The sequence below is a fragment of the Nerophis lumbriciformis genome, linkage group LG11, assembly GCF_033978685.3.
Source record: "Nerophis lumbriciformis linkage group LG11, RoL_Nlum_v2.1, whole genome shotgun sequence".
NCBI classification, from domain to species: domain Eukaryota; kingdom Metazoa; phylum Chordata; class Actinopteri; order Syngnathiformes; family Syngnathidae; genus Nerophis; species Nerophis lumbriciformis.
Genome location: NC_084558.2, coordinates 4362080 through 4373814, shown reverse-complemented (window position 1 = coordinate 4373814; position 11735 = coordinate 4362080). Strand labels below are relative to the sequence as shown.

The 11735-nt window shown below is 39.6% G+C and overlaps 1 protein-coding gene across 1 annotated transcript; it reads right to left on the bottom strand.

The window, feature by feature from the left end:
* Positions 1 to 338: 338 nt before the first annotated feature.
* On the bottom strand, positions 339 to 10721 carry LOC133610128 (uncharacterized). Its single transcript, XM_061966208.1, has 3 exons — positions 10587 to 10721; positions 2945 to 2989; positions 339 to 2635 (listed from the first exon to the last, which is right to left on the bottom strand). Exons 2-3 carry the CDS (start codon positions 2982 to 2984, stop codon positions 1380 to 1382), a joined length of 1296 nt encoding a protein of 431 aa, XP_061822192.1. The 5' UTR covers positions 2985 to 2989; positions 10587 to 10721; the 3' UTR covers positions 339 to 1379.
* Between the last annotated feature and the right edge of the window lie 1014 nt (positions 10722 to 11735).

Below are 11735 nucleotides of genomic sequence, written 5' to 3'. Positions count from 1 at the left end.
ATTTGAAATGTAAAAACATATGATACTTGGAACTGAAGAAAACTATAACAGTACTTAAAATAACCGTAAAAGTACTTCATTAGCTGCAATTGTAATGAGTTGTACTGCATTGTGTATTTGATAAGTAAAACAAAACCCTTTTTGAGTAAAACATATTTTTATTTTTTTAATTGCATAAATAATTACAAGTTTAACAAAAAAATTAATTGGGGTTGCCTTCATTTTTATTTTACTCAGTAAAGGGTTATTTTTCAAATGTGATAATATGAACAAAACCTACATCAGTATACTCTTAAGTTCAAGTGAAATCATTTAAAAACTACAACAGTTTACACCGGACTGGCAGTAAATTTAAAGTTAAAGTACCACTGATAGTCACACACACACACACTAGGTGTGGTGAAATTACTCTCTGCATTTGACCTATCCCCTTGTTCCACCCCCTGGGAGGTGAGGAGAGCAGTGAGCAGCAGCGGTGGCCGTGCTCGGGAATCATTTTGGTGGTTTAACCCCTAATTCCAACCCTTGATGCTAAGTGGGAGGTAATGGGTCCCGTTTTTATAGTCTTTGGTATGACTCGGCCGGGGTTTGAACTCACAACCAATTTGAAGTAAGTAATACTTCAAACCATATGCGGTATGAGTACTGGTGGGACCCAGGGTCCATCTATTAGTATTTTTTTTTTCTCATACATAAGTGACATAATTGCGCAAATACAAATTTATTAAACAATATTCACTGAAATTGAATACATTAAATGACATTGTACTGAAATATTAATTGTAATTCACCTCATACGCCACAAATGAATTACCAGCAAGTACACGCCACATGTTGGAAGCTGAACATGATGGTAAGCGGAGGTAGCAAAGACGGTAGTACTTGCAAAACAAAATACGTTTTACAAATGTACTTGTAAAACCATTGCTTTAAACAAATCCTACTTCAGTATAATACAACAACAACGAAAATACTTAAAAAGTACACATAAAGACTATTTAATTTCAGTAACACAAGTAAATGTTACTTCACTGGATCAGAACTTGGTATAACTATCATTAAAAGATGTATACACAATAAAACTTTCCTTTAGTACGGAAAATGGAACAAAGAATTGGAATCCTGGTTTCAGATCCAGATCTTCCATAGTCCACTGTTGTCGCTCTCAGAATGTTCTGTGCTCCTGTTTCCATGCCAGCATCCTATTGAGCAGAATAATGCTGCCTAGTGGCATGGCGTGGATGTTGCTCAACTTCCCATGCGTCATGTTCTTCTTTGGACTCGTTGAGAATCAAACCACAGCGCCTCTGCTGGTTGCAGCAAGGTATTGCGCTCTATTTTGCTTCAAAAGATGTGCATTCAAATCGTTAGTGCTTACATTATTTTTCTCCATCCTTGCTTTCTTCTTCTTTGTTGCTTCTTGACGACGCCGGTCGAGGGTTTTGGTCGACATCGTCAAAGTCGTTTTCAGAGTCCATTCCTTGCCGGGAACGCTTCTTGTGGTTTCCGGTATCGACCGGGTGTCCCGTTTCCCCTCGCGACCTCTTCCTGGGCGATCCAGTGAGCGTGTCCACGTCGCCCTCTTGTTCGCTCAAACAAGGCTCCTCCTCCTTGGAAGGAACTTCGTCGTCCGAGTTGGGTGCGGAAGAAATGTTTTTCTTCCGCGTTTGCTTCCCGCCTCGTTTGTCGTCTTGCGAGTCCGCGTCGTCGCTCGATCTCTGAGTCCATTTGCCACACCGATGCTCTTCGTCTTCTTCGAGGAAGTTGTCGGAAAAACTATCCGAGTTGGAATCGTCCCACCACTGTGACTGTTTACTACCTTCGTTCTGGTCATCGTCTTCTCTACGCTCCTTTGACGGTCCGGGTAAAGGATCGTCTTCCTGCCGCTCCACTTCCTGGATTAAATTATTTGTGTTTTCTTGAACAATATTGTCAACATTTTCAGTGTTGTGGTTTTCGTTTTCATCAAAGCCTTCGTCGTTGTTGTTGCAGTCGTTGTCTTCGAAACCCTCGTCGTCATTATTGTCCTCCGCGTCAGTTGCCGCGTCGATGCTTTCGTCGCCGATGTAATTGTCGTCGTCGATATTGTCGTCGTTCAGGTCGCCGTTGTCGATGTTGTTGTCCAGGTCGTCCAGGTCGTCGTTATTCACCAAGCGCAACTCCAGGAAAATGTCGTCAAAGACGTCGCCGTGCAGCAGCGGCCTTACCCAAATTCGAAAGGAGAAGGCGTTTTCATCAGGCGCGTCGTTTGGATTGTTGTTAGCCGCGTGATACTCGTTATGCGGGCCGTTGTCGTTGATTTCGAAATCGGCCTCGTTCTCTTCACCGTCAGCGTCGCTTTCCTCCGTGACGTCCTCCTCGTAATCGATGTTGTCATCGTTGTCCTCCATGTTGTCTTCGTGATCGACATCCTCCAGGTTTTCCTCGATAATTTCATCGTTATCTTCGATATTGACGTCCTCGTCGTTGTCGTTGTCCTCCGTGTTGTTGTCGTTTTCGTTCGCATCGTCGTTCTCGGGCGGCCTTATCAGGGCGTGAATGGAAAAGATGATCTCCTGATTCGAAATAACCACTCTCAGTCCCAGGGTCTCTATATTCCGTGCTCCGTTTCCTATCGGCAACGGAATACGGTAGCCTGTAACAGAGTGGACAGGCAGGGATGATGCTACTACTTGCAGTCACTTTTAGTCAAGCATAGGTAGGACATGAGATTCAATATCATTCATTTTATACCGCTTGTCCCTTTTGGGGTCGCGGGTGGGCCTGGAGGCTATCCCAGCTGCACTCTGGTGGAAGGCGGCGTACACCCTGGACAAGTCGCCACCTCACCCAGGGCCAACACAGATAGACGACATTCACACTCACATTCACACAATATAGTGTTGCCAATCGGCCTATCTCCAGGTGCATATCCTTGAAGGTGGGAGGAGTACCAGGTACTTACAATTTGGACCGTTGTGCCGTCCGTCCCCTTGTCCTTCCATTTCGTCTGAAAACAAAATTCGGGAAATACTTATCACTTCAACATGACAGTAGTCGACGTAAAACTAAGGACCAAGGTCTTTAGATCAGGGCTGTCAAACGTACGATCAGGAGTTTGCGAAGTACAAACCACGTTTCCATATGAGTTGGGAAATTGTGTTAGATGTAAATATAAACGGAATACAACGATTTGCAAATCCTTTTCAACCCATATTCAATTGAATGCACTACAAAGACAAGATATTTGATGTTCAAACTCATAAACCTAATTTTTTTTTGTGCATATAATTAACTTAGAAATTCATGGCTGCAACACGTGCCAAAGTAGTTGGGAAAGGGCATGTTCACCACTGTGTTACATGGCCTTTCCTTTTAACAACACTCAGTAAACGTTTGGGAACTGAGGAGACACATTTTTTAAGCTTCTCAGGTGGAATTATTTCCCATTCTTGCTTGATGTACAGCTTAAGTTGTTCAACAGTCCGGGGGTCTCCGTTGTGGTATTTTAGGCTTCATAATGCGCCACACATTTTCAATGGGAGACAAGTCTGGACTACAGGCAGGCCAGTCTAGTACCCGCACTCTTTTACTATGAAGCCACGTTGATATAACACGTGGCTTGGCATTGTCTTGCTGAAATAAGCAGGGGCGTCCATGGTAACGTTGCTTGGATGGCAACATATGTTGCTCCAAAACCTGTATGTACCTTTCAGCATTAATGGCGCCTTCACAGATGTGTAAGTTACCCATGTCTTGGACACTAATACACCCCCATACCATCACAGATGCTGGCTTTTCAACTTTGCGCCTTTAACAATCCGGATGGTTCTTTTCCTCTTTTGTCCGGAGGACACGACGTCCACAGTTTCCAAAAACAATTTGAAATGTGGACTCGTCAGACCACAGAACACTTTTCCACTTTGTATCAGTCCATCTTAGATGAGCTCAGGCCCAGCGAAGCCGACGGCGTTTCTGGGTGTTGTTGATAAACGGTTTTCGCCTCGCATAGGAGAGTTTTAACTTGCACTTACAGATGTCGCGACCAACTGTAGTTACTGACAGTGGGTTTCTGAAGTGTCCCTGAGCCCATGTGGTGATATCCTTTACACACTGATGTCGCTTGTTGATGCAGTACAGCCTGAGGGATCGAAGGTCACGGGCTTAGCTGCTTACAAGCAGTGATTTCTCCAGATTCTCTGAACCCTTTGATGATATTACAAACCGTAGATGGTGAAATCCCTAAATACCTTGCAATAGCTGGTTGAGAAAGGTTTTTCTTAAACTGTTCAACAATTTGCTCACGCATTTGTTGACAAAGTGGTGACCCTCGCCCCATCCTTGTTTGTGAATGACTGAGCATTTCATGGAATCTATTTTTATACCCAATCATGGCACCCACCTGTTCCCAATTTGCCTGTTCACCTGTGGGATGTTCCAAATAAGTGTTTGATGAGCATTCCTCAACTTTATCAGTATTTATTGCCACCTTTCCCAACTTCTTTGTCACGTGTTGCTGGCATCAAATTCTAAAGTTAATGATTATTTGCAAAAAAAAAAATGTTTATCAGTTTGAACATCAAATATGTTGTCTTTGTAGCATACTCAACTGAATATGGGTTGAAAATGATTTACAAATCATTGTATTCCGTTTTTTTTTTTTTTACGTCTAACACAATTTCCCAACTCATATGGAAACCGGGTTTGTATAAAAACAACCTGACATTTTTGAATGAAATAAACAACTGTACTAAATGTGTCCACAGGATGTCGCAATAGCAATTGTTTGTATCTTTGTAGATGATGCTACATATGTACAAAATAAACCACATGTTGCTAGTACATCAGTCGAGGAAAATGATCACTGTAATTTGATTTTGATATAATTTTTTTATCTTGATAGATTGAAACTTAATACCAATGAGTTGCCTGACGAACATTATCACATAATTTATCCAGAAAATATAAATAACGACAAATAAAGTATATATACCATTAACCGCAACAAGTAATTGTAAAAAAAATCCCCAATTGTACAATTTCAGAATGTGCTTGTTCTATTTTAAAACACAGAAAACAATCTGAAGTTGTCTTTATTTTTAAGATATCGTGCCGTGATTGTACCAGTCCGGTAGAAGTGATGTTAACAACCAAACCTAACCCCCCCCCCCCCCCCCTCCACATCCACCACCCCAGATTGTAAATAATGTAAATAATTCAATGTATATACCCTGATGATTATCTTGTGTGATGACTGTATTATGATGATAGTATACAGGTAAAAGCCAGTAAATTAGAATATTTTGAAAAACTTGATTTATTTCAGTAATTGCATTCAAAAGGTGTAACTTGTACATTATATTTATTCATTGCACACAGACTGATGCATTCAAATGTTTATTTCATTTAATTTTGATGATTTGAAGTGGCAACAAATGAAAATCCAAAATTCCGTGTGTCACAAAATTAGAATATTACTTAAGGCTAATACAAAAAAGGGATTTTTAGAAATGTTGGCCAACTGAAAAGTATGAAAATGAAAAATATGAGCATGTACAATACTCAATACTTGGTTGGAGCTCCTTTTGCCTCAATTACTGCGTTAATGCGGCGTGGCATGGAGTCGATGAGTTTCTGGCACTGCTCAGGTGTTATGAGAGCCCAGGTTGCTCTGATAGTGGCCTTCAACTCTTCTGCGTTTTTGGGTCTGGCATTCTGCATCTTCCTTTTCACAATACCCCACAGATTTTCTATGGGGCTAAGGTCAGGGGAGTTGGCGGGCCAATTTAGAACAGAAATACCATGGTCCGTAAACCAGGCACGGGTAGATTTTGCGCTGTGTGCAGGCGCCAAGTCCTGTTGGAACTTGAAATCTCCATCTCCATAGAGCAGGTCAGCAGCAGGAAGCATGAAGTGCTCTAAAACTTGCTGGTAGACGGCTGCGTTGACCCTGGATCTCAGGAAACAGAGTGGACCGACACCAGCAGATGACATGGCACCCCAAACCATCACCCAACCATGCAAATTTTGCATTTCCTTTGGAAATCGAGGTCCCAGAGTCTGGAGGAAGACAGGAGAGGCACAGGATCCACGTTGCCTGAAGTCTAGTGTAAAGTTTCCACCATCAGTGATGGTTTGGGGTGCCATGTCATCTGCTGGTGTCGGTCCACTCTGTTTCCTGAGATCCAGGGTCAACGCAGCCGTCTACCAGCAAGTTTTAGAGCACTTCATGCTTCCTGCTGCTGACCTGCTCTATGGAGATGGAGATTTCAAGTTCCAACAGGACTTGGCGCCTGTACACAGCGCAAAATCTACCCGTGCCTGGTTTACGGACCATGGTATTTCTGTTCTAAATTGGCCCGCCAACTCCCCTGACCTTAGCCCCATAGAAAATCTGTGGGGTATTGTGAAAAGGAAGATGCAGAATGTCAGACCCAAAAACGCAGAAGAGTTGAAGGCCACTATCAGAGCAACCTGGGCTCTCATAACACCTGAGCAGTGCCAGAAACTCATCGACTCCATGCCACGCCGCATTAACGCAGTAATTGAGGCAAAAGGAGCTCCAACCAAGTATTGAGTATTGTACATGCTCATATTTTTCATTTTCATACTTTTCAGTTGGCCAACATTTCTAAAAATCCCTTTTTTGTATTAGCCTTAAGTAATATTCTAATTTTGTGACACACGGAATTTTGGATTTTCATTTGTTGCCACTTCAAATCATCAAAATTAAATGAAATAAACATTTGAATGCATCAGTCTGTGTGCAATGAATAAATATAATGTACAAGTTACACCTTTTGAATGCAATTACTGAAATAAATCAAGTTTTTCAAAATATTCTAATTTACTGGCTTTTACCTGTATATCTGATAGTATATATCTGTATCATGAATCAATTTAAGTGGACCCCGACTTAAACAAGTTGAAAAACTTATTCGGGTGTTACCATTTAGTGGTCAATTGTACGGAATATGTACTTCAATGTGCAACCTACTAATAAAAGTCTCAATCAATCAATCAAAAAGGCCCACGAGGGAGTAGATTTTTCTCCATGTGGCCCCCCATCTAAAATGAGTTTGACACCCCTGCTTCAGATGGTTATCTTTAGAAAAAACAGTGTTCTCTGCAGTGGACATGTTTTGCTATTTTTCCCCCAAAACTTGTAACAAATGTTTTTAGGCAAAAAAATATCCAATGAGTACACTAGTCGGAGTCTCCTGACTCACTCATCTTTGCACTGACTTATGCATTGAGCTGATCACTGGCCGTACTAACAACCCCACGGTTCAGGTAAAAAAAGAGCAGTATCGCGCCAAATGTATTGCGTATATACATGATTAATGCGATCATTTTTTGTGATTAATCACATCAGTTAACTCGTTATAACTCACAGCCCTCGTTAAAATATATAGAAATATTTTAAAAACTGTAGAAAAATGTTTTTATATATCTTTAAAATATATATTAACATATATTATTCAACAATAGTATTGGAAATGAATTAATCATTATTATTAATGTGTAATAATTATAGAAATAATTAAAAAAATCAGTTTGGGTCATTACTAAGTTGACAAGAACAGTTAAGCAAAAATGTTCTTTGCCTTGTTACATATTTGGACAGTTTTTATACATACAGTACAGGCCAAAAGTTTGGACACACCATATTCTTTATTTTCGTGACTATTTACATTGTAGATTCGTCACTGCAGGCATCAAAACTATGAATGAACACATGTGGAGTTATGTACTTAACAAAAAAAGCTGAAATAACTGAAAACATGTTTTATATTGTAGTTTCTTCAAAATAGCCTCACTTTGCTCTGATTACTTTTTTGCGCACTCTTGGCATTCTCTCGATGAGCTTCAAGAGGTGGTCACCTGAAATGGCTTTCACTTCACAGGTGTGCTTGAAGCTCATCGAGAGAATGCCAAGAGTGTGCGAAAAAGTAATCAGAGCAAAGGGTGGCTATTTTGAAGAAACTAGAATATAAAACATGTTTTCAGTTATTTCACCTTTTTTTCTTAAGTACATAACTCCACATGTGTTCATTCATAGTTTTGATGCCTTCAGTGACTAATCTTCAATGTATAGTCACGAAAATAAAGAAAATGCATTGAATGAGAAGGTGTGTCCAAACTTTTGGCCTGTACTGTATATATAAAAACTGTCCAAATATGTAACAAGGCAAAGAACATTTTGCTTAACTGTTCTTGTCAACTTAGTTTTTTATTATTTCTATCATTATTACACATTAATAATAATGATTGATTCATTTCCAATAGTATTGTTGAATAAAATATGTTAATATATATTTTAAAGATATATAAAACATTTCTCAATATTTTAACAAATATATATATATATATATATATATATATATATATATATATATATATATATATATATATATATATATATATATATATATATATATATCAGAGGTGGGACCAAGTCATTGTTTTGCAAGTCACAAGTAAGTCTCAAGTCTTTGCCCTCAAGTCCGAGTCAAGTCCCGAGTCAAGACAGGCAAGCCCCGAGTCAAGTCCAAAGTCAAGACTGGAAAGTCTCAAGTCAAGTCCTAAGTCCTGCATTTTGAGTTTCGAGTCCTTTCAAGTCCTTTTAACCACAGACTAATATATTAACACAGATTGTGTATGCTTTTCAAACGCTGTATTTATTTATTAAAACAAGTGCATTTTAAATTGCAGGAAAGAAAATTGTGCTGACATTGCACTTCATAATAGCACTATTAACCAGTCATTTTAAACATTAACTCATTCCTTTACAGAACAAACACATTGAAAAATAAAGTGCAAATGTACTTATTTGTACAAAAGTGTTAACATTGAAAAAACATGACATATACGTGAACATAACAAAAAAGTTGTACTTTTTATATGTCAGGGCCCTATGTTGCATTGCATTTGCAAAAGACCAAATTAGCCAAGAGTCTGTCAGTCATTTGTGCACGATGGGGGCGTAGTATGATGCCACCATGGCTGAAAACTCGCTCCACTGGAGCACTGGAGGCAGGCACTGCCAAGACTCTCATGGCCACTCGGAACAGTGAAGGAAGAGTCTTCATGTTCAATGCCCAGAACAAAAGGGGGGAGAGAGTTGTTTTGGGTTGGTGCACTACTTGTAAGTGTATCTTGTGTTTTTTATGTTGATTTAATTAAAAAAAGTAAAAAAAAATTTCTTGTGCGGCCCGATACCAATCGATCCACGGACCAGTACCGGACCGCGGCCCGGTGGTTGGGGACCACTGAGGTAAACAACCAACAGTATGTCAGAAAGCTAGCTAAAACGGTACACATATTCATAATATAGTATACATTTGAACTGACCTTTATTTTACTATTTTTGTCTTTTTTTAGGTGGCTAAAATACGCGGTGCTGCTGACCGCCGTCTAACGTTACGTGTGATATATTGACTAACGTAACCCTGCTTAAAAAAATCACTGAACAAAAAGTATGAATAAGGTAGTGAACTGCAACAGATTCCCGTGTTTGCAATAACGTTATAACGTTAGCAGTGAGTTTACAGCCTCACTGATTTAACTACACAGCAAATAAAAGTCACGTTACTTAGCCAATAAACGTTATCTCACATTCAAAACTTACCGTTCTTTGTGCAACTTCAAATGCCGGACGAAGTTGGAAGTTGTTTCCTCTCCATCAGTAATTTTCGAACCGCATGTGTTGCATACTGCAAACCGTTTTGTGTTGACCACCTCGTAATTTTTATACCCAAACGAAATTATTTTAGGTATCATTTTTTGTTCACTGGCGTGTGGTTTGGACATGTGTTCTTCGTTGGTTGTCCTGCAATTTGATTGGATGAATGCTGTGTGATGAAAACAAAGTAGATCTAATTTGATTGGCTGTTGTACTGAGACCACACCAGCTGACACACGCAACGCTGATAGACAAGTACACGATGAAAAATACGGAGCGCTCCCGAATAACTTTTTCATCTTTGGGTTTTGGGGAAAGTAGCAAGTCATGTCAAGTCATGTCAATTCAAAAGGCTCAAGTCCAAGTGAAGTCACAAGTCATTGATGTTAAAGTCTAAGTTGAGTTGCAAGTCTTTTTACATTTTGTCAAGTCGAGTCTAAAGTCATCAAATTCATGACTCGAGTCTGACTCGAGTCCAAGTCATGTGACTCGAGTCCACACCTCTGATATATATATATATATATATATATATATATATATATATATATATATATATATATATAAATAGTCATGAAAATAAAGAAAATGCATTCAATGAGGAGAAGGTGTGTCCAATATGTTGGCCTGTACGGTATATGCAACTAAAATTATATTATATTAAAAAAAATGTTTTACATAAATGTACATTTTTATTCCTTTTCAAGTTTTTTATGTTAAAAAAAGCCATACAGTATATTCATATGGTTACAGGGTAAAATGTGTTCCTAAAACAAGTTAATTACCAATAAAAAAATAACACAAGGATGATGATGTCATCCCAGACAATGACATCACATTGCTGCACTGTCGCTTTTTGAAGCCTGGCTCAAAAGACACACCTGTAGCCAAGGAAACAATTCTCTACATTACTCCATAGGCTTACCTTGACTTCAGCAAAGCAGCGTGTAACGCTCACACCTGGTGATGACATTTGCAGCATCTTATTCTTGTCATGTTGATGTCAATTCAAGTCGCACTCTATGTATCCTTCATAGCGACAGAGGGGCGACGGGGGATTTGAAAAAAAAAAAAAAAAAGAAAAAACAGCCCAGCAGTATGGAGTCATGCATAGTGGCGGGTTTAATGCTCTGTGACATCACCGCAACTTTGTTACCATTTCATCTCATTGCTTTGTACAAATCACATCATGACATCTACACAACTATGTGTGAGTGTGATGTCACGCTGGGAGTTGATCCTGCAGCAGCTCCAGTACACGGCCGCTAATATTGCATTTTTGTTATTATCGTCCTTGTTCCTTTATGGATGGTTCAGGCTTAAGGTAGTTCTACAGACTGTCTTCAACACTGGCATATTTATTATTATTGTTTTCACCATAAAATTACTTATTTTTGGTACTTCATTGACCTCCTCTTTTGGTTTGCGTACTTTGTAGCCACCTTAAGACTTACCTGACTGCTCCTAATGAATACCCTTTCAGAGCTAACAGTTTTAACAAAAAGTTTTAATGTTGGTATCATTATCTATATATAGTGTCCAAAGTGGGGCCCCGGGGCCATTTTGCGGCTTGCAACTTGTTTTTCTTGCACAGACAAATTAAACATATTTTTGATTAGAAAACAGACAAACAAACAAAAAAAAAGGAAAAATGGAACCAGACCAGGGTGTACCCCGCCTACCGCCCAAATGCAGCTGAGATAGGCTCCAGTGACCCCCCGCTACTCCGAAAGGGACAATCAGTAGAAAATGGATGGATGGATAGACTAAGTTCCCCCCATAAATGGGACTTGGAAGCTAATATGGCTGCTGATCTGTGCATCACATGGTGTTTAATGAACATATCTACACATGCATTGGACAATATGGTAAGATCTTAAATGTATGTAACGACATAGTATTGGTTTATGTTATGTTTCAGTGTATATATGGAACACCGGGGTGCAGAGACAGCAGGCAAGTGCAGGAAAGAGCCCCTTTTTAAGAGGGAAATGCAGGTGCTGCCTGATTTGCTGATGATGGACAGGTGACAGAGCCAGCGCTCAAACCAGAAGGGTAGCAAACAGGAAGTGGG

Excerpts from the sequence above, each read along its gene's own strand:
- LOC133610128 (XM_061966208.1), bottom strand. The coding sequence starts at position 2,984 with ATGGAAGGACAAGGGGACGGACGGCACAACGGTCCAAATT. Across the intron at positions 2,636-2,944 it reads ACGGCACAACGGTCCAAATT|GCTACCGTATTCCGTTGCCG; the intron begins GTAAGTACCTGG and ends ACTCTGTTACAG.